General features: G+C 51.2%; 1 protein-coding gene across 6 annotated transcripts in view; it reads left to right on the forward strand.

Annotated features, from left to right (window-relative positions):
* Positions 1-22,935, forward strand: part of NDEL1 (nudE neurodevelopment protein 1 like 1) — a 24,719-nt gene that overhangs the window by 562 nt on the left and 1,222 nt on the right. Inside the window, exons 1-10 of one of the 6 annotated variants that reach the window (XM_042022098.1) lie at positions 4,638-4,655; positions 7,952-8,007; positions 8,151-8,248; positions 9,687-9,840; positions 11,022-11,170; positions 12,181-12,317; positions 14,317-14,490; positions 15,242-15,333; positions 17,414-17,565; positions 22,574-22,935. The exon at positions 22,574-22,935 is cut by the window's right edge and continues 1,222 nt beyond it. In XM_042022098.1, the coding sequence (XP_041878032.1) occupies positions 8,163-8,248; positions 9,687-9,840; positions 11,022-11,170; positions 12,181-12,317; positions 14,317-14,490; positions 15,242-15,333; positions 17,414-17,565; positions 22,574-22,661 (1,032 nt within the window). In that variant the 5' untranslated portion in view covers positions 4,638-4,655; positions 7,952-8,007; positions 8,151-8,162 and the 3' untranslated portion in view covers positions 22,662-22,935. Of the gene's footprint in view, positions 1-182; positions 979-3,268; positions 4,092-4,157; positions 4,656-7,951; positions 8,008-8,150; positions 8,249-9,686; positions 9,841-11,021; positions 11,171-12,180; positions 12,318-14,316; positions 14,491-15,241; positions 15,334-17,413; positions 17,566-20,493; positions 20,529-22,573 lie in introns of those variants that run through there. The other 5 variants (XM_042022099.1, XM_042022097.1, XM_042022094.1 and 2 more) reach the window with 5 other exon arrangements.

Genomic DNA, 22,935 nt, shown 5'->3' on the forward strand with positions numbered 1-22,935 from the left:
AGTCACGGCGCGGCCCCGCTCGGCCGCCGCCCTGCCGGGCCCCCACCGCAGGGACCGCGCCGGGCGCGGGGCCGGCCCGGCCGCACCGGGGGCTCGGAGCTGCCCCGGGCCCTGCCCGCCTCTCTGCCGGCCTTGGCCCCGAGCGTGGGCGTTTTCCCGTCACTGACAGGGAGCCGGACGCGTGGTTTGCCTCTGTTGTCGTAAAATCCCTGATCGATCCTATGCCCGGGGCGCAGCGTCTTTTTTAGGAAGAAATTCCTCCCGGAAATGATGATTGGATGCTGGAGTGGGCAGGGAGGTGGTGGTGCAGTCGGCATCCCTGGAGGTGTTTAGGGAAAGGCCGGTGGAGCTCAGTGCCCTGCTGTGGGCGACAAGGGGGTGTTTGGTCTCAGGTTGGGCTCGATGATCTCAGAGGTCTCCTGTGATTCTGTGATCTCTGTTGGATGTTTGTCAATAACTCAGCGCGGGTTTTTCTCTGAGGCTGTTATCCTCCCTGTCAGCCCAGAGAGCCCTGTTGTGTTCATCTGAACGTGCCCGGCCCCGAGCAGCCCGTGCCCCGTGCTCGGGTGATGAGCGTGACCCGAATTGCAGCAGACGTGCTGGAAAGGATGCGCTGACAGGAGGGCAGAGACATTCCCCGAGCCAGGCCTCCGCCGAGTGATTCCCACCAGCACATCCCTCTCCCTCCCGGGAGGAGGAGAGCTGTGCTCTCCCACCCACAGCCCAATCTGCACTGGGAGTGACTCAGGGCTTCTCTGGTCCCTCTGCCACTCTCCTGACTTGCTCACAAGTGCAGGGCGTGGAGGGCACTTTCGGATGCTTGTGGCATTTGTTGCCTGAGAGGTGGTTAAATACAAGACACTGCTGTAGAAGAGTTCCTTGGATACTTCAGAAAATTTTTTTTCTTCCTTTATTTTTCTTCCCAACCCCCCAAGAAACAATTCCTGGACACTGCGGAGAGCTGGTGGCCTTTCCAAGGTCAGTGTTTTGTTAGAGTTATCAGTAACTGTAAGGGGAAGAAGCTGTCCCAAGGCAGAAAAGAAACCTTTTAGATATTTTGGAAGGGGCTGCCCAGGGAAGTGGTGGAGTCCCCATCCCTGGAGGTGTTCAGGAAACTCTTGGACATGGCACTGAGTGCTCTGGTCTGCTTGACAAGGTGGTGATTAGTCAGAGGTTGGACTTGATGATCTCAGCGGTCTTTTCCAACCTGAATGATTCTGTGCTTCAATATTTATTTATTTAAATGTCAGTTTGATGCTTGCAGTGGGGCTGCACAGACTGGCTGGTTGATGGTGCCAGTTAACTGTGGCTGCACAGGATGTGGCAGGGGTGGGTAAATAGTGTGGGTCTGGGATTGACAGTGTCAGGTCTGCCCTGGAAGAGATCCCCTGCCCTGTTTTCTGGCTGGGCTGTGCATTTCTGTATTGTTGCGTATGTGGAAGCAGAGCCCAGGTGACAAGATTTAATCCCACATGTCACTGGGAGTCCCAGAAGTGGAGGAAGCGTTCAGAGGCAGTGTTTGAGTCACTGTTTGAGCCGCCTTCCTTCCTCTTCAGGGGAAAACCTTCTTTTTTTTTTGTCCCTGACTCTTTAGAGGTTGCAGATACGTAAGATAATTCCTCATTTGGTGAAGAAGGGCAGAGAAGAGAAAGGAAAGTACGAAAGTGGAGAGAAAGCACGGGACTGATGATGTCTGTGACCTTGGTGTCACAAGGAATCTTGTCTCTGGAGACACTGCTGGCAGCAGACTGCCAAGAAGTACAGCAACAAAGTACAGTTTATGCCCTCAGTCCATTACAGTTGGTTTTTTGAGCCAGGAAAGTGAGACTGCAGAAAGGATATGGTATTTTTGCAGCCCTTGATGTTTGTGACACCACAAACATCATCAAGATAAGGTGGGGAGTGTGTTCAGCAAACTGCCTGCACTGCTGTGCTGCCCTGACCCCGGGCAAAGCCAGCCAGACCCATCAGAGCAGATTTTTCATGACGTGGTTGTGTCCCTGGAGGGCTCTTCTGTCCCCACAGCTCAGTGGAAGGTTGTGCTGGTTCCTTCTCCTGATTAACAGAGTTTGGGGGGTTATTTTTAACATTCCTGTTGTTAAGTGCTCGCTGCAGAGCCCCTCCCTGCTGGGGGCTGGTCTGTGATGCCATTTCAGGGGGTATTTTTCAAATCCATTTTACCCCTCCCCCCGACACTGGTAGAACTTCAGAGATGTAAAAGCAACAGAATTCAGTCCTTTTGGCAGAAATCCGTGCTGAGTGCTTTTCCCTTGGAATTCCTTGGTCATTCTGTGGTGTCCAGAAGCATCTCACCCTCTGGCCGCCGCCTTCCCAGGAGATGTTGTCATCGGGATGGTTTGAATTGCTGGAGTGACAGGGAGGCCCAGGGGACCTGGAGCTGTCACTGCTGCAGGCTCTGTGCTGGGTGTGCCACAACCTCTCAGGTAAATCACTGCTGCTGCTGGGTGGGATGCTCTGGGATTCCTCAAGGTTTAAGGAGCAAGCAGGCAGCTTTGAGCTGGAGAAGGTGGAGCTGGGTGGGTGATCTCCAGAGGGGTTCAGCTCCGTGGCAGCCTGTGCCAGCTGCCAGCCTGGTGTGGGTCAGCATCAGAGCTCCTGGTGCCTGTCACACCTCGCCAGCCTGCCTAGGAGGGAGCAGAGGCTGAGTCAGGGACGAGTGTATCCTTTCCACAGCCTGAATTTCCTCCTCAGTTTGCTGTTTACTCTGCTCTGTGTGGATTCATCCCTCTGGAGTTCCTGGGTACAGAGCTGGGAGCAAATTGTCCCCGTGCTCAGGCCAGGTTGTTCTGGGACACACACATCTCCAGGGGCCCTTCCTTCACCTCTGGCAGTCCTGGACCTGCATCAGGAGCACCAACCTCTTCAGCTTTCCTTTTCTAGTCACTTTGGTGAGGTTGATTGGGAAGGAATAGGGGTCAAATATCTGAAACTTTCCATGTTTGTGAAAGCCATCAATGTTTTTTAATACAAAATTCTGATAGTTTTGGTAGTTGTAGCTTGATTTCTGAGAAGAGGCTTCTTGCATCAGTGCATTTCTTCTGGTTTCAAGGCTTCCAGCCCAGTGCTGGCTCACTCTTCAAGGGTTTTTCTGTGACTGGATATCAAATATTCACCAGACAGATGAGTTCTTGGCCATGTGGTGTAGAGCAGACATGGTATATTTGATTAATGAGGCTGTTGAGATAACAAGGCTTCGCTGTGTGCTGCTTAGTTTATCTTAAAGGCTTTTCTGAATTTGGCACCAAGTTCCTGCAGGTAGGAATTGGTTATCTCCTGCCTCCAGTGCTGCCCAAATTGGAAATGCAGGATTTATTGTTGCAGCAGAGCAAGGAGCGTTGTGCTGACGCTGTGCTCGGTGACTTTCTTCTCTTCCTGAAAGCTCCTGTGCTGCTGTTGTGAGGGAGAAGGAGGCATTTGTTGTGGTTCACTCGGGAACATTCAGTTCAAAAATAGAACTGCAGGAGAAGGTTCACTTCCCAGAGGTTCAGTTTCACCCTGGTGATGGATGCAGGCACACATCCAAACGCGTATGGAAATCCGCCGGCTCCTATTTCAGGATGAGCAAAACAAGCCCAAATTGATTGGTGGAATCTAATCCATGGCTTTTGCTTGTTTGTTTTCCATCTTCTAATAAGACAATGCACGTTTGCTTTGAGTTTTGGCTGCTCGGCTTACCTTGCTTTGAGTCTTGATTGGGTTTGCGGGGAAAAAAATCAAGAGCTTCAGGAGTTTGGGGTAACCTGTTGGTCATCTTGGTTTGAGAAGGTGAAGAATGGTGGACAGAAGATTTCTTCTGCTTTTCTGCCTGTGAATCAGCAAAAAAGGGGAAGAGGAAGAAGAGCTGGTTGGGGACAGTCCTTCCTGCTCTGCGTGGCAGCTCTGGACGGTGCCAGCACTCGGTGACAGCGTCATTGCCTCCGAGAAGGGGGCACTGCGGCAGCCAACAGCCACTTGGACGTTTTGTGATAGCCAGAGTGGGTTGTTATCTCGAGAACTGAAGGCCACATGTGAGCTTGGCAGAACTTCTCGATCAAGTCCTATTTGAGGTGGTTGCTTGTTTAATTCCAAAGGTCAGTGGACATTTGCGGTGCCTTGAGGGGAGGGGGGAACAGCCAAGCATAGCTGGGGGAGTTCAGCCCTGTGGTTGGTCCTGATTGAGTGGCCTTGCTTTGCTTCTGCTTTATTTTTCATGTTTGGTGTCTGAAAATACTGGGCAAATGGGGTTGTGAGGAGGAAAGCAGAAAACTCTGAAGAAAAACGACCTGTTCATGGAGATCAAATAATACTCATTCTCTTTATATGGCAGTGTTTCTGAGCTGGTGTTCAGTGGGAGAGTGTGAGGCAATGGCAATCAGGAGGAATGCTTTATGCAGCCACTTGAGATGCTGCAGGTACATCCAGGGTGAATTGCAGCGTGTGAGCGGTGCTCAAAGTCATCCCTGCCGTGACGTGTGAGCGGCTGAGTGACTTTGAGAGCAGGCAGGGGTGGATTCCCGACTGTGGGAAGGGGTGGATCCCAGCTGAGACATCGTGACATCGTGTTAGATTTCAGGCTCAGTGTTTTGGTCTTAGATTTCATCCCAGCCTTCGCTGCAGTCTCCCGTCACATGGAGAGCCCGGGAAGCTTTTTTAAGGTACCATGTTACACTTCAAGCTGTGTTTGTGTTTTCATGGCTTAGCTGGAAGGTGGCTCCAGAGGGATTTGGGGTTGGCCTTGAATGCAAGATTCCTTAAATTACTTGAAAAATACTGTCTGCATGTTAGATTGGTTACTTCTGGTACATTCTTGAGCCTTTCGCTCTTGTGATGTCCAGAGGATACTGCTCCTCTTGTTTTAAGGATGCTTTTGAGGTGGGAAAACAGATTTGTCCCGTACAAAACCCTCTGGATTTAGACAAGTTCTTAACCTACACACTGTGTTTTTTAGAGTCATTGCAGCGTGGAAAAGTTCTTTCCTTTTCACAGTAGAGAGTTGCTCTGTCCTGCTGACTTGGTCCAGGGGGGCTTGAAAGGAGCCCCGGTGTTTTGAACGTAGTTCTTGTCTGGGAGCAGCTTTGGAGCTGGAGCTGTGCCCACGGAGCTGTGTTTTCCCAGGGCACTGTGTGAATGCTAAGCGGTGTTGGAATGAATTTGAGTGGGCAGCAGCATAAGCCTGCTCTCATTTTCCCTGGAAGACGCTGCTGCATTGTCTTGTCTGCTCCCTGAAAGCGTCAGTGTTGTTTGTCAAAGGCTGGATTCTGCGAGTGCCACGTATGCAAAGGAGCCCTGAATAGGAAGGACTGGCCGTGCTGGTTCTCAGCTCCTGACAGAATTCCCGGGGCCGGGACAACAGGCAGCAGGCTGAGGCAAAGCAGTTTTTGTTCAACTCTTGGTATTCCGTGGGCATCCCCTCTCCCACACATGAGATGTGTGGAATTGTGTGGTTCTGTTAAATTGTCTGGTTATGTTCTGCTAACTCCTGGGATTTCCTCTCTGCTTGCACAGTCCGTGTTTTTGTGCCATCATTCTGAGGGAATGGACAAAGGTTGGCAGAGTGAAGGATTTTCCTGTGGCCATGTGTGTGCTGGGAGCAGGTTTGGAAGCTGTCAGTATCTCCCAGCTCCCAGGCTGGTATTTTGGCCACAAACCACCGTGTCTGTGTGCTCTTATCTCCTTCTCCTGCCCCTCATGCCCACAAGGGAATACAAGTGACAAAAAGCGGGGTATGGGTGCTGGAGCTCAGCAGTGCACGCTGGCATCTGCAGCAGGGCTTTATGCAGCGCAGTCAGCAGATCCCAAATCCCTGCTGATAGCATTAGGGATGGTGGGAGACATAGAGCAGGGGCAGTCATGAGCTACCACCTTGTGCAGGTGGCTTCGCCAAGGCAGGATGAGAGAAGGAAAAGGTCTGGGTGGGTTTGGAAAGAAGAGTTCCTGCCCAGGGCCTGAGCCAGCACTGGGCTGAATCTTCTCCCTCCAGTGTCTGAAAGGAAAAATCTTTGGACAAGGAGTGGGGGGCAAACTCACCTCCTGTCCTTGTGAGTCCCTTCCAGCTGTTCCTGTTCTGCACAGGCCGCTGTGCTTGCAGGGATCCCGTGGATATTTATTTCTCAGGGTGTGCCCCATGTGAGCAGACAGGAAGGAGTCTTGTGCCTTATCTCAGCTACTTCTAGGAAATGATGTAAGATGCTTTCTTGCACAAGCTTTTTTCTAACCACATCCTGAATTTTGCTGACAGCTGGCTTGGCTGCTCACCTTTTGAGCTCAGCTCCTCTGGAGTTGTGGGAGCTGGGCCTATGTTGTGCTTTGTCTCATTTGTTTGGGGATGAATGTGCTCCCTGCTGCTCTGAGCCTCTCCGAGTGTGCTGGTTTAGAGCCGTACAGGGAAAGGTTGAAGGGATTTATGGAAGGGTTGGATCAGTGCTGGACAAGTGCTGTGGACAGCACCCAGCAGTGCCTTGTCCTGGCAGTGGGAATTACTGTCCAGGAGCAGCTGGACGCACCTGAGCTTTGTCAGGTGTCTGCTCCCACCGTGGAACTGCAGCAGTTCAGGCAGGAATACTGGGCTCCACATCCACAGGCTTCTGCCCAGGACTTGGGCTTTGTCCCTGTGGAGTGACTGAGCTGCCTTGGTAACAGCTGACACGAAGAAATCCCTATCTGAAATTCATCGTGGGAGTAGCTCCACAGGTACTTTTCCTTCTCAGTGCAGGAAAGGAAGCACCGTCATTTCTCCTGGGCAGTGTGATGACCTGAGCCATGACACGTGTGCTTCTGCAATAAAGCTGTGAAGTTAAATAAACACAGTGCGAGATTTGAGGTGTTTTGAGGTGCTTGGCACCCTCTGGATAAATTTGCTCTTGGCTTGTGGCAGCTGCAGTCTCAGCTGGAGAACCAATGTGCCAGTTCTGCCTCGCTGTGTTTGGCCTGGCTGCCCTCTGACAGAAGCATGGGATTGTTGTGGCCCACTTTTCGGTGTCAAAAATGTGGGTCACTGAGATACAGAACACATTAGTGTGACAATTTTAGCCTGAAGGGCCAGAGTTGGCTGAGAAGTGATGCCTGCCAGAGTGTGAAAGTCAGGACTTCTAGGTCAGCTCTTCTGATCAATGGGCTTGGTGCAGGCGTTCACAGCCTCTGCTTGGAGCACAGAGGAGGTTGGGTTCACCCCGTTCTTCTTCTGGGTGGTAAGGACAGAATTTGAGGGTTGGCTTTTTGAGGAGGAAAAAAAAGATGCCTTGGAGAGCTGTAGGATTGCTTGGAGAGGTGGAGCAATGGTGCATCTCCTGGGCTGGGATCTGAGCGTTCTCCTGGTCCCGCTGTGCATTTGATCACCTTCATCAGCTCTGAGACCTGGTGTGTGCTGAGGCCTCCACTGTCTCATGTCCCCTGGACCATATAAAACAGTATAAAAATTATGTTTGATTGTGTTTCTTGTGCTGGCTGAGAGCCTGTGGAGGTCCAAGAAAGGAGGATCCTCATGGCGAGGGGATCTCCACTGCCTTGGCATGGGAAACTTCTCCTCTGAATAGCTCCAGGCTGGAACACTCCCGTGTGACGTGACCATGTCATTTATGGGAGAGGCTGACCTTCCTCGTGTCTGTTTGAGGCAGCAGAACTATGTGGATAATTCCTGTTACCTGCAAGCAGGAATTAGCCAGGACTTGCTGCAGGAAGAGTAAGTTGAATTTTGATCTCCACGCAGAGCTGTTTGTAGTTGCTCACTTGGAGTGTTCATCCTCCTTCATTACTCACCGCTGCAGCTCTAAAAGCAGCTGTGGCGAAGTCGCTGTGTGGTGGCAGGAGGCAAAATCTCTTTAAGAACATTTAATGAACTGAAGTGGAAACTGATAGCTGTAAAACCGGCTGGGGGCCTGAGTGGGCTTGTGGCACCAACTGGAGCTTCGGTGGCAGGTACAAAATACAGCCAAACCTTCTGGTCTCATTTCAGGCTGCTCCACAAGCACTTCCAGAGGCTGGGGAAAATCCTGTGGCTCGTTGGGGCAGGTCTGTGTGCTGGATGAGCCCTGGGAGGGATTGTTGGCATCCTGGACATGGGTGCCAAGTCCTGAAGCCCAGGATTCAGCAGAGGTTTTGGGGGTGGTTGCCTGTGTTTGCCCTGAGTGTATTCCTGTGTTTGTGTCCTGCAGGTCGTGTTGATCATGGACAGTGAAGAAATTCCTACTTTTTCGAGTCCAAAGGAGGAAACTGCATATTGGAAAGAGCTTTCCTTGAAGTACAAACAAAGGTATTGTGGATTTGCAAGCTGAATTTGGTTCTTAATGACCAGAACACTGTTTAATCTATTCCTCTGCAAGGCCACACCAAGGTGGTTATTAGATGGTTTAGAAAGAACCTGTGAGAAGGGAATTCTCTGTAAAGGATTTCCAGCTTTAAAATTTCCATCTCTGTGGGAGCTGAGTGTTTCTTGCACAGTGTCACCATGCCAGGAACTGCAGGCTATGTTTTGAGCATGTCTGAGCAAGAGCAGAGCCTTTTTATGATCATGTGCACCTTTGTGTAATTAAAAGTGCTGCCTTAAGTGGTATCTTGATGTTTTATGATAAGAAGGCGCCTTTGGGCTTGCCTTGTATCACTGCTGTTCCCTCAAGCTTCTTGTAGTGGAATTACTGGTATGAAAAGTGGCTGATTTGGTGTCTGCTGCATTTGATTCAAGTGTTCTGTAGCTCCTGGCCCTGCCTGTACCAGTGGTTTGCATCTCTTAGGGGGCATAGGGCTTTTTTGTTACCAAAAGTGCCAAGAGAAGCTGCTCTCTGGAGCAGTGCTGTGCTTCTGGAGGGACTGGGAGGTGGGCTGAGGTTTTTTTGGAGTGGGGGGCACTGGAGGAGGATCCCAGTTTGGGTTTTTTTTGAAAGCTTTCTTTGCATTCAGTGTAACTCATGTGCAGTTGAGCTGAAGTTAAACCTCCCTCAAGCCCAAAGAACCCAAGGTGCAAGTGGCTTTTTTTGTTTGGTTTGGGGTATTTTGGGAGGGAGGTGTTGGGAATGTGGAGCAGCCTGTCCATGTGGAGAACCCAAAGCTGTTCTTGTGTGTCAGAAATTCCATCTGAGACACCAGTGGATGTGTTGTTGCCTAAAGCCTTGGTGGTTTTCTCTGCTGCCTGCTCAGGGCCGAGCTATTACCTGTGGTAAAGATGCAAATTTAATAAGCAAAGTATGTGGGGTGGCTACTTCTAGTATTTAATAACTTGCAGTGGTAGGAGGTAGGCATGTCCTGGCTTCCTGACTCTGCATGATTTTTAAGAACTTTAATTTTCCAGCTAGTGCAGAGATGCAGAAACTGTTGTTCTGTCTTCAGTTTTTAACCAAAATCTGGTTAAATGTTTGCTTAATTCATTGTCTGTACCATAAAGTCTGCTAGCAGTGAAAGCTAATGGAGCACAAAGTGCTTCTCAGGCTCCCATGAATCCTGTAAATAGCTTTGATTCCACACAGCCATTTAAGGTAGCTGTTGGGTTTGATGTAAGAGAATTAATTTCCTTCAATAGTTCAGCTTAATGTAATTTCTCTGTTTCCCCATTTTTCTGTTTCCCCTTAGAGGCCCATGGATGACACTTAAGTGCTTTAAAACTCCCGTTTTTCAGCTTTTTATTTTAGAAGAGCTGCAGATTTTGTTTTAACTTGGGAGATGCTGGCTTTTCCACTGATGAAATCCTCTCCTTGCAGCTTCCAGGAGGCCCGTGAGGAGCTGGCTGAATTCCAGGAGGGAAGCAGGGAATTAGAAGCTGAGTTGGAGGCACAGCTAGTGCAAGCTGAGCAGAGGAACAGAGATTTGCAAGCAGATAACCAAAGACTGAAATATGAAGTGGAAACATTAAAGGTAGGTTTTCCCTGTGATAGTGTTGCTTTTCCTTTCAGCTGCATCTTGGATCTCCTTTTGGATCGTCTGGGCTGCTCTTGGGCACTGAATATCCAAATAAAAAAGGAGTTGTCTGGTTAAGATCCACACTGAAGCATGGCATGTACCCCAAATAAGGCCAGGGACATTTCTGGCAGAATTTTTCTTGTTCACGTCATGAAACGTTGTCCTGGAGTTGGTGCTGGTTTGAATTCCCGAGGCTGTGCCAAGGAGGAGCTTTGTTTGTTCCTCAGGGAGCACCGGCATAGCAACGGGGACAGCACAAGGGGTTTGTCAGGCCACTGCCTGGTCACCTTTCTTTTAAACCAGTCTTTTGGCCCTCAGGGTCTTCTTGGTTTTATGAGACCCCAAAGAAGACAGAAAATGGGTGATTTGTGCTCATCTTTCAGGGAGTCTCCACATCCATTCACAGCCGCATCTGTGGAGCCAGGAATTGCTTAAGGACCTGCATGTGCAGAAGGCAGCTCTGAATTGATGCTTCTGTGTTAACAAGTTCTCGCCTCTCTTGAAATCTTGAAAAAGCAGCATTTTGGGCAGTGTTGGCTTATTTAGTGAAGACAGAGGTTAGAAGTTCACTCAGTGGAAGGAGGGCTTATGGGATTACTTTGTGTCTCCAGTGCCAGCTGTACTTGTAGGGTTAGGATGTGTTTTATGAGGTCAGTGGTTTCTCCACAGGCCTCTCAGTGCCCTCAGAGGGCGTTGGGCAGTGAGTTCTTCTGAGGATGACTTCGTGGGCCCGGAGGTTTTGTGAAGATTTCAGTGGCTCGTTTTTGCTCATGGGCACGTCAGACAATTTCTGGTGTCAGGGTGGGTGCTGTCAAGGGAGAAGCGCTGTAGGGGAGGCTGTGCAGTTGGATTTCTCTCTGCCTTCTGGGGCAGCTGTCAGTGCAGGCTGTGGGGAGCAGGTGCAGGGACACATCCCTGAGAGGCAGCTGTGCTGTGGTGAGATGTCTGGGGTTTTGTACTGCAGCCAGCCCTGATGTTCACAGCGTGTTCCTTCTCCCCCTCCAGTTTCTGCTCTGAATTACCAGCAGTCCCAAATCAGCATTCTGCAAAGACAGTGATACTTTTTGTGCCCTTTTCCTGCTGATGACTTGGACAGTGCCAGCAGCTGATATTTATCTCCCTGTTCTTTGTTTCAGGAGAAACTGGAGCACCAGTACGCCCAGAGTTACAAGCAGGTGTCGTTGTTGGAGGATGACCTGAGCCAGACAAGGGCCATCAAAGATCAGCTGCACAAATATGTGAGGGAGCTGGAGCAGGCCAACGATGACCTGGAACGTGCAAAGAGGTGAAGGCTGCAAACCTCCTCTCCCTTTCAAGTTTGCACTACAAAGATCTTTTCTTTGCTACTCAGCTCGAGCATTTTATTGTTCCTTAAAGGGAGGATAACACACAATCAGAAAAACCCAAACACCCCCAAGGCACCGGATTGTTTGACCAGTGCAGTTGCCCCTCACCTGCCTCAGCTGGTTCCTGTTGCAGCAGGAAGGGCCACTGCAGTGTGGTTTGTGCTCCTGTGAGGAACAAGCCCAGATCCAGCCAGGCCGCTGCACTGCCTTTGGTACTCTCAACTAGATGACTTTATTTGTGGTCCTGCTGGCTCAGAGAACCTTTGAAGTCAGGAGCTCCTGCTTTCCATAGTCCCTGTTAAATCAAACAGGCCAGAGGAGTCTCCTGTCCCTGGCAGAACAGCTGCAGGGAACAATCCTGCCCTTTGCAGGCTGCTGCTGGGAACACCCAGTTTGGGAGGAGGTCATGCTTCCCTTCTGCTGAATGGGAACTCTGCCGTTGATTCAGGAGAGCAGGAGTGAACCTCTGGCTATCTGGAAAAAAGATCTGAGAGCTGAGGCCCTGTTTCCACAAGGCTCTTAAGCTCTTGACTAACTTTTGACGCTGACTTTGGGAGGAATTGGGTCTTAGGCAGTATCCCAGTGCTCTGCTTCCCACCTTGGCTGGGCTGTGCCCGTGCAGAGCCCTGAGAGCACAGCCCCAGCTGAGCTGGTGCTCTGATTAATGCACAGCTTTGGAGCATGGCTTGGGAAAAATGGAGCTGGCTGCTCTGCACTGGCTCTTTCCCACATCTTTGGTGCATCCCTGAGAGCCAGATGCTATCATGTTCTTTTCATCTTTTTCTCCTGTTTCTTTGGAGTTGATTACTCCCTTTTAAGAAGCATTTCCATGGCTTTCACATGCTTACCTTGAATGGAGCCCTGCTAACATTTTTCTTCTGTTATGGTTTTGAATAAGCTTTTATGCTGGCTGAGCTGGAGAACCTAATATTCTGGATTTTGTTTCTAGGGCAACAATAGTTTCATTGGAAGACTTTGAACAAAGGCTGAACCAAGCTATTGAGAGAAATGCATTTTTAGAAAGTGAATTGGATGACAAGGAGTCATTGCTGGTCTCTGTACAGAGATTAAAGGATGAAGCAAGAGGTATGGCTGGTCTGGTTGGTTCTGTGTCCTGGTGCAGGGTTGCTTTGCTAAAAGAGATGTGCAGCAAGCAAAGCTCATGTTTCTGGAAAGCCTCACATGATGAGACTTGAACTGGATGCTGTAGGTGTTACTAACAGTGTGTTCTTTGTATGTCCAGTATAGCCAAAAAATAATTTCCTCATTTGGGCAGAACTAATATCAGATTAATTCAGGATTTTTAGCACAAAAATACTCTGTTCCACGGATATAAGATAATTGAGGAAATGTGCTTCAAAAGTTCCTCTTGCTGTGGGTTTATAGGAAGGGAAAGCACAGGAAACAACAGGGAAATACAGGAGAAATGGTTAATTAATTCCTAAAAAAATCTCTCCTGTGTTCCTTCTAAGCCCCTTGGAAATTGCCTTAAATATTTTATTCAAGATATTCCAGTAAAGGTTGTGTTTAGACCAGTGAGTAAGAGATGTTTGGGATGGTGTTCTGGGATGTGACTGGGAGTTGGGAATTCCCCAGTGGATTTCACGTTGAGGATGCTGGGGAAGCATTTTTAATGGTTGGTATAAATGGATTTCTCTGACAGTGGAGGTGATCTGCTCACAAGCCTGTGCCAGCCAGTTATGTAGTTTAGAGGTTGGTGCTTTGCAGTTTTGTTCCCTAAATGAAGCTTCCTAAAAGACTTCCTCATTTGAGGCCTGGACCTAAGTGTGACACAATCTGACAGCAGGTTGGGATTTTTTGTTGTTATTCTCCTTTGTGACCCTTTTTGAAGCAAGTTTGTGCCCCAGAAATTGGGAGCTTTATTGGAAGCACGGGGATTTAGTACTAAATATGAAGAGGAAGATTTTCTGAGGAAATATATGTATTGTAATTTGAGATTAGGGCAATAAAACTGGAAAAACCAGCAAAACCCAGGGGACTGTTTTCTAGAACACTGGAACAATCAGCAAAACAGACATCTTGTTTCTTAGATGAGTCATTTGGAAATTTTTAGCATTCGTGAGTTATTCCCCCAGGCAGCAAGCAGGAACAGTAGCCTCTAAAAGAACTGGTACTGTCAAACTCAAACATGACATTTCTGATTGAACAGCCTCAGATCCTCTTCTGGAAGCCCAGACAGATTGTCACTTCGGCTCTGCTGTTTTACCTAAAATCAGTTCTAAATATTTGTGACAACTTAAAAGCTGTAATGTGCAGTTAATTTTGCTCTTGTGCCAGATTGAGGCAAGGAATGGGAGGTCTGTGAAAATGAAGTTGCTCTGCCCAAAAAGGAACAACTCACTTGTAATGTTTGTTTGTATCTTTGTGAGGATTTGAGAGATCCATTGCTGGGCTGGGCTGGATTCTCTTTGTAGCAGAAAGCTGTGGAAAGGGAAGGGGACAGGGTAGGGGATAAGCTGCAGTCTGGGAGGAGGTGAGAATAAAACCAGGCTTTCCTAATGCTCCATCTTTTCCCTTGGAGTCCCTTTCCTTTGGATTGCCCTCCATTCTGCTCCTTTACTTGCCAAGGCATCAAGAAACTGGATGCAACCCTTGGACTGCCTTTGGCTTGTGTGGATTAAGTGGAAGGAGAATGTAGAGAATGGGAAACACTGGAATATATTGGTCATTCCTGTTTTTCCAAGCTGTGTTTGAGCAGGAGCTGGGCTCAGCAGCAGCAGCCCTTTGTGTCCAGCTGCAGTTTTTGTAACATGAAGCTCACGCTGCAAATGGGGAAAAATCCTGAGGCAAATTGGCTGCCCCCATCCCAGGGACAGGGAGCTCTCTGGGGCAGGCAGGGCTGTTTGCTCCCTCCCTGTCCCAGCTGGAATGGGAAGGGATGGGATGGGGCTGGGGCTGCTCTGAGGGCTGTCCTCACTGCTGGAGGAAGCAGCAGCAGGCACTAATCCTGGATTGTTGGGAATTGTCTCCTGCTGCCCCTCCCAAATGAACAGAGAGAGTGTTTGTGAGAGAATCAGTCACTAATATGGGATTTTGTGGGGTTTTTCTTTCTCTCAATCCTCAGACCTACGGCAAGAGCTGGCTGTGAGGGAAAGGCAGCAGGAGGTAACCCGAAAATCAGCACCCAGCTCGCCCACCCTGGACTGTGAGAAGATGGATTCAGCTGTCCAGGCCTCTCTCTCCTTGCCAGCTACACCCGTTGGAAAAGGATCAGAAAATAGTTTTCCTTCCCCAAAAGGTATCACCCACAGGAATGAGGTCTGGTTGTGCTCCTTAGGGAACCCGAGGTGGATGTGGGGGTGTGGATCCCACACACTTCCATGAGTTGTGTTTGAATCCCGGGGCAGCATCGGGTGCATTTCAGGAGTAAACAGCATGGAGAAGGACAGTGAAGCTCAGACACTGCCTTTGGGGGCAGGAGGGGTTTGCACTCTGCAGTGGGTGCCTGCTGTAGAGCACTGATGATATTTGGAAATTCAGGGAAGTGCAGGGACTGATATTTCTGCTCAAATAGGCAGCAGCAGTGCTGGGTGAACATGGGCAGGAATTTGGAGTCTCTGCTACCACTCTGCCTTTTCAGGGGTCCTGTTTCCTCCGTGAGGCAGTGGGATGTTAGTCCAGCCCCTTTTCCCATCTGGAAGGCTCTGGACAGTCACAGGGATTAATACTTTATTTTTCAAATGAGAAGGAGTCGATTCCAGAGGGAGCTCTGGCTGGATTAGATGGATTGCACTCAGTAGCCTTGCAGATGGAGAGTGCATGAACTCTGCCTGGGGGGCTAATGGGACCGGGGGCAGTGGGCAGGAGTCAAGCTTTATCATTTTTCTCTGGCTAGTGATCCTGCAGTTATTGTGGGTAATGGTATGAAATGTCTGCAGCAAGATCGTAGATATGTTTGGGGTTTTTTTATGTAGAAGCTGATGAATTTAAATTTTTTCCAAACCTGAACTGTGGAGGAGTGAAGTAATAAGAAGTGTCTGTGTTTGCAGCTATACCAAATGGGTTTGGTACCAGCCCACTGACTCCTTCAGCTCGAATATCTGCACTCAACATTGTGGGAGATCTGCTACGGAAAGTGGGGGTGAGTACTCTGGGCTCTCCCTGGGGCTTCTGTCCTTGTGCTTAATCTCAACACGGCCTTGGCCCATGCTGGGTACATTCTGCAGCTGCCAAATCATCCACATTCACTGCTTAGTATTTGATAATGCTTTTTTTTTTTTAAATTATTTTGATTTTTAAAGCATGATCCCGTGGTTCTGATCCGATTTGGGGTGACAAAATTCCTATTTGGAGTAAAAGTTTTTCAAGTACTGGGTTGGACACTGTTAACTTGTTCTTACCTGAACTGGGCCTGCAGCTTCCTCTGGGCTGCAGAGCTGGAGCTCAGGCTCTGGCTGAGGGAGGAGCTGGGATCACCCTGCCAGGGTCTGCTGGTGGGAGAGCTCCTCTCCCAGGGAGTTCTGCCACAGATACTCAAAGAAAAACCAGCCTGGAAACCTTTGATAAGAAAGTGAGAAAATAAATCAGGAGAAAGCCAAGTGCTCCCATCTGTGGTTGGTGGGGAAGTGAAATGCATGAGCCTTTAAAGGGATTACACTGTGAGCAGGGAAGAAGTGCTTTAAACATCTGCTGCAGTGTTGTTCAGGACCCAGGCTTTCCACTTGGAGCAAGAAATGACTCCTGAGCTCCCAGGAGCTTCTTGGTGAGCCGTGGTGGTTTGTTTGTGTGTGAGTGAAGCTCAGGGAACTGGCTCTGGCTGTGCCCTGTGCCTGTGTAACCACGCTGAGCCCGGCAGGAGCTGCAGTACAGACAGTTGTTTTAGCAAAGTTGGACGTGAAAAATTGCCTGGCTGCTCCCATTTGGAGGCAGCGAGCTCAGCCTTGGTTGAAAGGGCAGCAGGACAGCTCGGGGTTAGCAGTGACATGTTTAAAAGGGGATCATTGTGAGTAAGAGTCTGCAGGGGATTTAGGGAGCTTAGTGACAATCCCATGTGATTACTCTGCAAGGACAGGAAATGCCAAATAAGCAAGCTTCTCTCCCAGGCTGCCCTGAGCCACAGCTCGGCCACTGGGACAGGGTTCCAGCTCATGCACTGCTCTAGGAACAATTATAGGGTGGTCAAGCTCTTTGGGGTTTGTTTGGCTGTGCCTCATCCCAAACCTTACACTCCCTGTCTCTGCAGGAAGTTTCCACTTTGCTTTCCTGCCTGCAGCTGAGACAGGGAGTCCTTGGCTCAGACCACACTGGCTGTGGCCGGGGGACAATCTGTGACACCCAGAGTTATCTACAGCTGCCTGTATAGTCCATAATCCCTAAATAAACTTCCATGGATTCCTAGGAGTCTGCACAGGGTTCACTTACCTGTGGCAGCATGTCAGTGCCCTGGTAATGGAATATTCTGTGCAGAACAGCACCAAACCTCACATCTGGGGAGATGAATTTCAGTTTCCAGTGCAGGCATCTGCCATGTTCTGAGTGCCCCCACACACAGGGGTGTAATGGGTACGGACTTCCTGCTACACGCCGTGGATATTCAGGATAAGAGGGATATTCAGCCTCTGATGGTGGCAGAATGGGCAGGTGATGTTCTGGAGTAAAGGAGAGAATCGGGATGTTGCTCCTCCTTCCAGGAGTCACTGTCACTTTACATAGAGGAGGAAGACCTCACCAGGCCTGTTGGGAAGGGTGGCAGTGGAGCTTTAGAAATTGACTATTTTGCAAGCCAAGATTAAGAAAGAAATTCCAGCAGGTGTTGTCCTGGTGAAAAAACCAACTTTCCAAATGCACAGCCCCTCTTAAAACTTGAGGATTCTGCTTTAGGTTCTCGGTCTTCTGATCAGCTCGCAGCAGCTGCTGAAGCAAGAAATTTTGGTAACTTCTGCTAGGATTTGGCTTCCTTATCTTGGGTAATTATTTCAAAGTTCATCTGTTCTAGAATCTGAGCCCTCGTGGAGCTGAGTAATGCCTGGCAGTCTGCATCAGCATCTGTGTGTTTCCTTTGTGGTTGGGTGACAGAAGAAATGACAGCTTTGTTCCCATTTTTTTGCCAAGGGTGATCACACTGAAGTCCTGATCATGGCAGTCTTAGGCTCATAAGCAGCAAAGTACTTCCTTTTAATTATTACTTTTTTAATACTATTTTTTTCTCTCCCCTTTCGCAGGCCTTAGAATCCAAATTAGCTGCTTGCAGGAATTTTGCAAAGGACCAGGCATCGCGGAAATCCTACATTTCAGGGAATGTCAACAGCGCCGTGATGAGCAGCAACGGCACAAAGTACCCACACCCAGGGCACACGTCCTTCTTCGACAAGGGGTGAGCCAGGGCACAGCTCTGCCCTCGGGGGGGGCATTGCGGCAGCTCCTTGGAGCAGTTTTCACGGCTCGTCTTTAGCCCACCACTGTTTTCATCCCGTAGGAGAAATAACTCGTGGGTGCAAAGTCTGCAGGGGATTTCTGTAAAGCAGAGAGGAAAGCAGTGTGGCTGTGCCTCAGCTGGCAGTGCCTGTCCTGCCTGAGCTCTTGGGGGCTGCAACACCAACCCCAGGCAGTGAGGAATGGGCCCTCTGAGGGCATCTCAGGAGCAGAGGAGGGGTTGCCAGGCGTGCTCTGGGCAAGTGCATGCAGAGCCCCAGACGTGAGACTGCCTTGGAGCAGCTGGGGCAGGCAGGGATGTTCCCTGGGAGGGATCCTGGGTGCTCACACCCCCTCTGTGAGGGATGAACCATCGGTGGAGGAATTCTGGCTGCTGAGGGGTGGCTCCTCCCTGCTGTGAGTCAGCCTCGGAGCCGGGGATTGCTTTCCCGGGAACAAGGAGCCCTCGTGTGTGTGTGTCTGCCATGCTCAGAGCTCCCTCTGGGACACTGGGAAATGCTTCTGCAGGAGGGTTTTCCCCAGTGCCTCACAGCACAAGGCCCAGTGGGTGTACAAAGGTGGAAAGCACAGAGGTACTGAGGGCAGAACAGCCTCCATGCTCCCTGTGTGTCCTCACGTTAAACCTCAGTGCCATTTAATGCTGATATTCAGCACTTCCTCAATCCTGTCTTTATTTTAGAGAATGAAATGAGCTGTTTCCAACCTGAAAGTGCCAGAGCAGCCAGCTGAGCTTCCCACATTCATCCTCAGCAGAGCCGTGTGGGGAGCAGGGTGAGCTGCACCTTAAAAACTGGCACTCAGAGCTCCTAGAGCCATTGGTGTTTGCTGCTTTGGGAAAGGCAGAGTTCAGAGCCTTAAAGTCATGTGCAAATCAGCTTTTGGGCTGTGTGTGCTGCAGGGCTGAGGGGGCTGTGCATCCCCCAGGGAGCTGGAAGTGCTGGGGAGGGATTATGGCAGCTCTTAGCAGGCAGCGCAGCTATATTGAGGTGTGGTGTGACAAATAAGCTGATTGCTCTGTGGGGTGGGGGTCACTTTTAATTATGCAGATTGTCATCACACTCCTTACCTGGGCTGGCTGCCTGGAGGGAGGAGCAGGCTGGGGCTGAGGAAGGCTTAGAAACCCAGGAAGGAAATGCTGCAGCAGAGCTGGGGGTGTTAGTGGACAGGATAAAGGGCTGGAAGTGGTTGCTGTGCTTATCTGCAAGTTGCCAGAGATGCTGCACAGCCCCACTGTCCTGTCCTGGTCCCCTGTACCCCTGTGTGCTGTTCCCAGGCTGTCCCTTCACCCACTCCTGCTCCCCTGCTCTGTGCCAGGAGGTGCTGGCAGTGCCTGTGCTGGGTGCAGGCTCCAGGGCTGCTGTGGAAAGCCTGGCTCAGCCCTGGGAGCTGGACTGGGAGCTGTCCCCAGCCAGGGTCACAGCCGAGCCCTGGCCATGCTGGCCCAGAGTGGCTGTGCGGGGTGGGCACGAGGGCCTGAGCCACGCCTGCCCTTCTTGTCCCTTCCTTCCTTCCTCTCCAGCCATCAGCTCTCCTCCCTGCCCCGGGTGTTGCTGGAGGCTGGTCCAGGTGTGGGTGTGTCCCTGATCCAGGTGTGGGTGCAGCCCTGATCCAGGTGTGAGTGTGGCCCTGATCCAGGTGTGGGTGTGGCCCTGATCCAAGTGCAGCCCTGATCCAGGTGTGGGTGTGTCCCTGATCCAAGTGTGGGTGTGGCCCTGATCCAGGTGTGGGTGTGTCCCTGATCCAGGTGTGAGTGCAGCCCTGATCCAGGTGTGGGTGTGTCCCTGATCCAGGTGTGGGTGTGTCCCTGATCCAGGTGTGAGTGCAGCCCTGATCCAGCTGTGAGTGCAGCCCTGATCCAGGTGTGAGTGCAGCCCTGATCCAATCTGCAGCTGCTGCCTAAGGAACAGCTGGTGGCTGAGTGGTGGGGTTGGCTCAGAGATAACTCAGCCACACCATTACAGCTCTGTTTACCTTCCTCCTTCTGCCATTTAGTTGGTTGAAATATTTGAGGCATCTCCAGCGCTTGCCAAGCCCCTGCTCTTTGCCCTCAGAGGGGAACAGGGCAGCCCTGTTTCAGGGGAGGCCTGGAGCACAGCAGGGCTTGCACCAAAGCTTGGCTGCAGGATTGGGGCAGTCAGGGCTTTCCTACTTGTTAAAAACTCAGCAGTGTCTGGTGGAAGATCAGTTTCCTGCAGATTGGTCCCTTCAGGAACATGCAGGTTCTGTCCAGATGCCAGGGAATGGCAGAACAGCACCCGAGGATGGTCCTCGGGATGGATACTTGATTTTGCTGTTGTAATTATTGTTAATTGGTTGTTAATGTCAGTCCAGTTTTGTCCAGGGAACAAAACTGCTCTGGGCTCTGCAGGGCCCTGGCACTGGGACAGCCAGCCTGAGGTGCCTGTTCCCCTTCCTGCAGTCCTGAATGCCAAAGGCCTCATAGCTGATGTTTATTCCTGGTTATTTTTTGTGAATCTCTTGGGCTTTGTTTTAATGAAATGAGCTGAAGTTTGAATGTGAGAAGTGCCTGTGCTCACACACAGCAGTCGGAGGCGTCTCTATGCTGTCCCCCACAGCCCTGATCAGAATACACCAGGCTGTGAAATCTGGGTCACTTTTCAGTCCCAGATCCACCTTATTTAAAGGTTTTCCTGGGACAGAGGGAGCTGTGGGTGACTCAGGTGCAGGAATCCTGTGCCTGTCCTGTGCTGGGTTGCCCGTGCAGAGCAGTCTCACTGTGCAGAGGTCAGACAGGAGAGGTTTGCTGAGGTCTGGTTTAACACCTTTGCTTGGCCCCAGTTGTTGCTTCAAGGGTTGTGCTCAGGAATGTCATTTTTGTGTGCATAAACTTTCCCTTTCTCTCCACTAGGCGTGAGAAGGTCATATTCCCCACCTTGGTCATGGGTAAATGAATTCATTTGCACTGATTGGCTGCATGTGGTGTAACCTGGGGCTTGGGGCAGATTTGGGGGCTCTGGTAACTGCACGAGGTAGTTGGTAGTGTCACACACTAATGGGCCCTGATAGAGCCTGAGGCTGCAACTGCTCTTTCTCCTTACTTGAAATAAACCTCTCTGGTGCTGTGACCTGTTGCAAACATAAGCCTGAGTGCTGCTTGCTTTCTTGATCTGTGTAATACTTCAAAAAAGTGCATGTTTCTGATTGAACTGGTCCCAGCAGGGATTCAGGTGAGGTGTGGCTTCATTGATGGAGTTCATTCGGAAGGTTTGCCCTTCGGTTGTGATTTTCCTGCAGCATTTTGTGGCTCTTGGTGTGCAGTGATGTGGTTGTGGCAGACAGGAAAGCAAACAAGGGCACAGGTGGCTGGGAGATGGCCGGGGTAGAGCAGGGAGGGGACAGTGTGGGCAGGGACAGCAGTGTCCCTGCTCGGTGTCACTGTCCATGCCCAGCACAGCCGTGGCAGCTGGGAGCAGCTGGGGCAGTTCCAGGTCTCCAAGTGTGCTTTGCCAGCTCTGTTTTCCCTTCAAGCTGGACTGTTCAGCTTCAGAAGAATCTTCCACTGAGGATGTGTTGGAAACTTAGAGCTGAGGGTATCTTGGGCATGAGGTGCTAAGTACAAAGTCCAGCTCAAAATGCAGGTTAATGAGTCTAAATTAGCAGTCAGGGCAGAGTGGTTGGACACAGACACAAAGCCCATGGCACTGCAGGGACAGGAGGTCAGAAACATCCCTCAGCAACCACTGCAGGGACCTTTCCAGCAGGGAATGCTGCTCCTGGCTCTGTTTGGAGCCTGGTTTCTTGGGAATCCCAGAGCAAGGACATGGCACAGGCACCGCAGAGTTTGCTGGAGTGGTCTGAGGGCCAGGGAAAGGGGGCAGGAGCAGGAGGGGGACCTGGCTGGGGTTAATCACTATGGGCAGGAGGCTCCAGAGACCTCCCAGAACTGCCCGAGTCGGAGCTGGAGCAAAAGAGCTTTTCCCAGCTCACTCCTGGAAGCTAAAGCAGGACCTTTTATTGGTTATTTTTACACTTGCTGTGTTTAAGTTATTTCATTTTCCTTTAATTCTTTCTCCCACTGCAGTAATGCTGATGTCTTTCCCTTTTTTTGGTGCCTTTTCATGTTCCCATCAGAAACCCAAGGCTGGGTAAGCCCTCCCTAAGCTCAGCCTTAGTGCCAGCTCTCAGTATCCCCCAGCTGCTGCTGCTGTTTGGTGCCTTTTGCTGTGGCCCAGCAAATCCAGGCTGCTGCTTCACCTTGGATGAAGAAAGGCAGAGCTGGAGAAGTGCTGCAGAGCTGGACATGGAAGCAGGACCTGCTGAGCCTCCAGAGCTGTGGGGCTCTCCCCCACCCTGAGCATTGCAGAGCCCCCTGAGGGCAGGGCTGGTGTGGGGGGAAGTGCAGATCAGGGATGTCATTGCTCCTGGGCTGGGATGGAGCCGTGTCAGATGGAAAAGCTGCTGGACCCACAGGCTCCTCTCCCACCCATCCCAGGGGGGATTGCTGGGGCACAGAGACAGCTCTGCCGTGGCACTGGCCGCCCTCAGAGCGTGTGTGTGTGTGTGTCCCCTCCTGAGGGACACGGGCACAGGGCAGGCACCGCCCCGGGGGCTGTGCCCTCGCTCCGGGCACACGGGCACCCAGTGCCAGGGAAGGGACGGGTGCAGCTGACGCTGAGGGAGGCTGGGCCTGACCCTGCACGGACCCATCGTGCACAGACCCATCGTGCACAGGCCCAGCGGGCTCAGGCTCTGGGGCCACTCGTCCTCCTGGGACAGTCGCCTCAGCCAGGACGTGCCAGCTCCGGCCCTGGCGTGGGCCCTGACCTGGCAGCCGGAGCTGGGGCCCTGTCCCGGTGCTGTCCTGGCCCTGTCCCCGGGGACGCCGTGAGGAGGAGGAGCGGGGCCAGGGAGGGTTCCGGGTGCTGGGGAGGGGCAGCAGTGCCCTGCCCCCGGCTGCTCCTCCCTGACGGGCTGTCTCTCCTTCCCAGGGCAGTGAACGGCTTTGACCAAGGGCCCCCCGGCGTGGGGGGCTCCCGACCGTCCTCGGCGCCGGGAATGCTCCCCCTGAGTGTATGAGCCCACAGGAGTTTGGACTTGGATGCTTTTCTCAGCCCACCACGAGAAGAACTGCTCCTGATTCCTCCCCATTCCCACCCTGCTGGAACATGGCCCTGAGAGGAGACCCCGAGCCCACGGCCCTCCATGTCCTGTCAATACAGTTTGTTTTCTGCTGTTGCTCTAGTGGACGTTCTCTGCCCTGGCCCCACGAGCTGCCACCCTCTGCTGTGCTTGGGGACTCCGAACCCTGCTCTGTCTGGGGGGCACAGGGGTCCTGCTGTGCTTGGGGACA

Source organism: Corvus kubaryi, unplaced genomic scaffold (assembly GCF_017639235.1).
Source record: "Corvus kubaryi isolate FWS band 111438036 unplaced genomic scaffold, C.kubaryi_AGA036_p1.0 37187, whole genome shotgun sequence".
Lineage (NCBI taxonomy): Eukaryota > Metazoa > Chordata > Aves > Passeriformes > Corvidae > Corvus > Corvus kubaryi.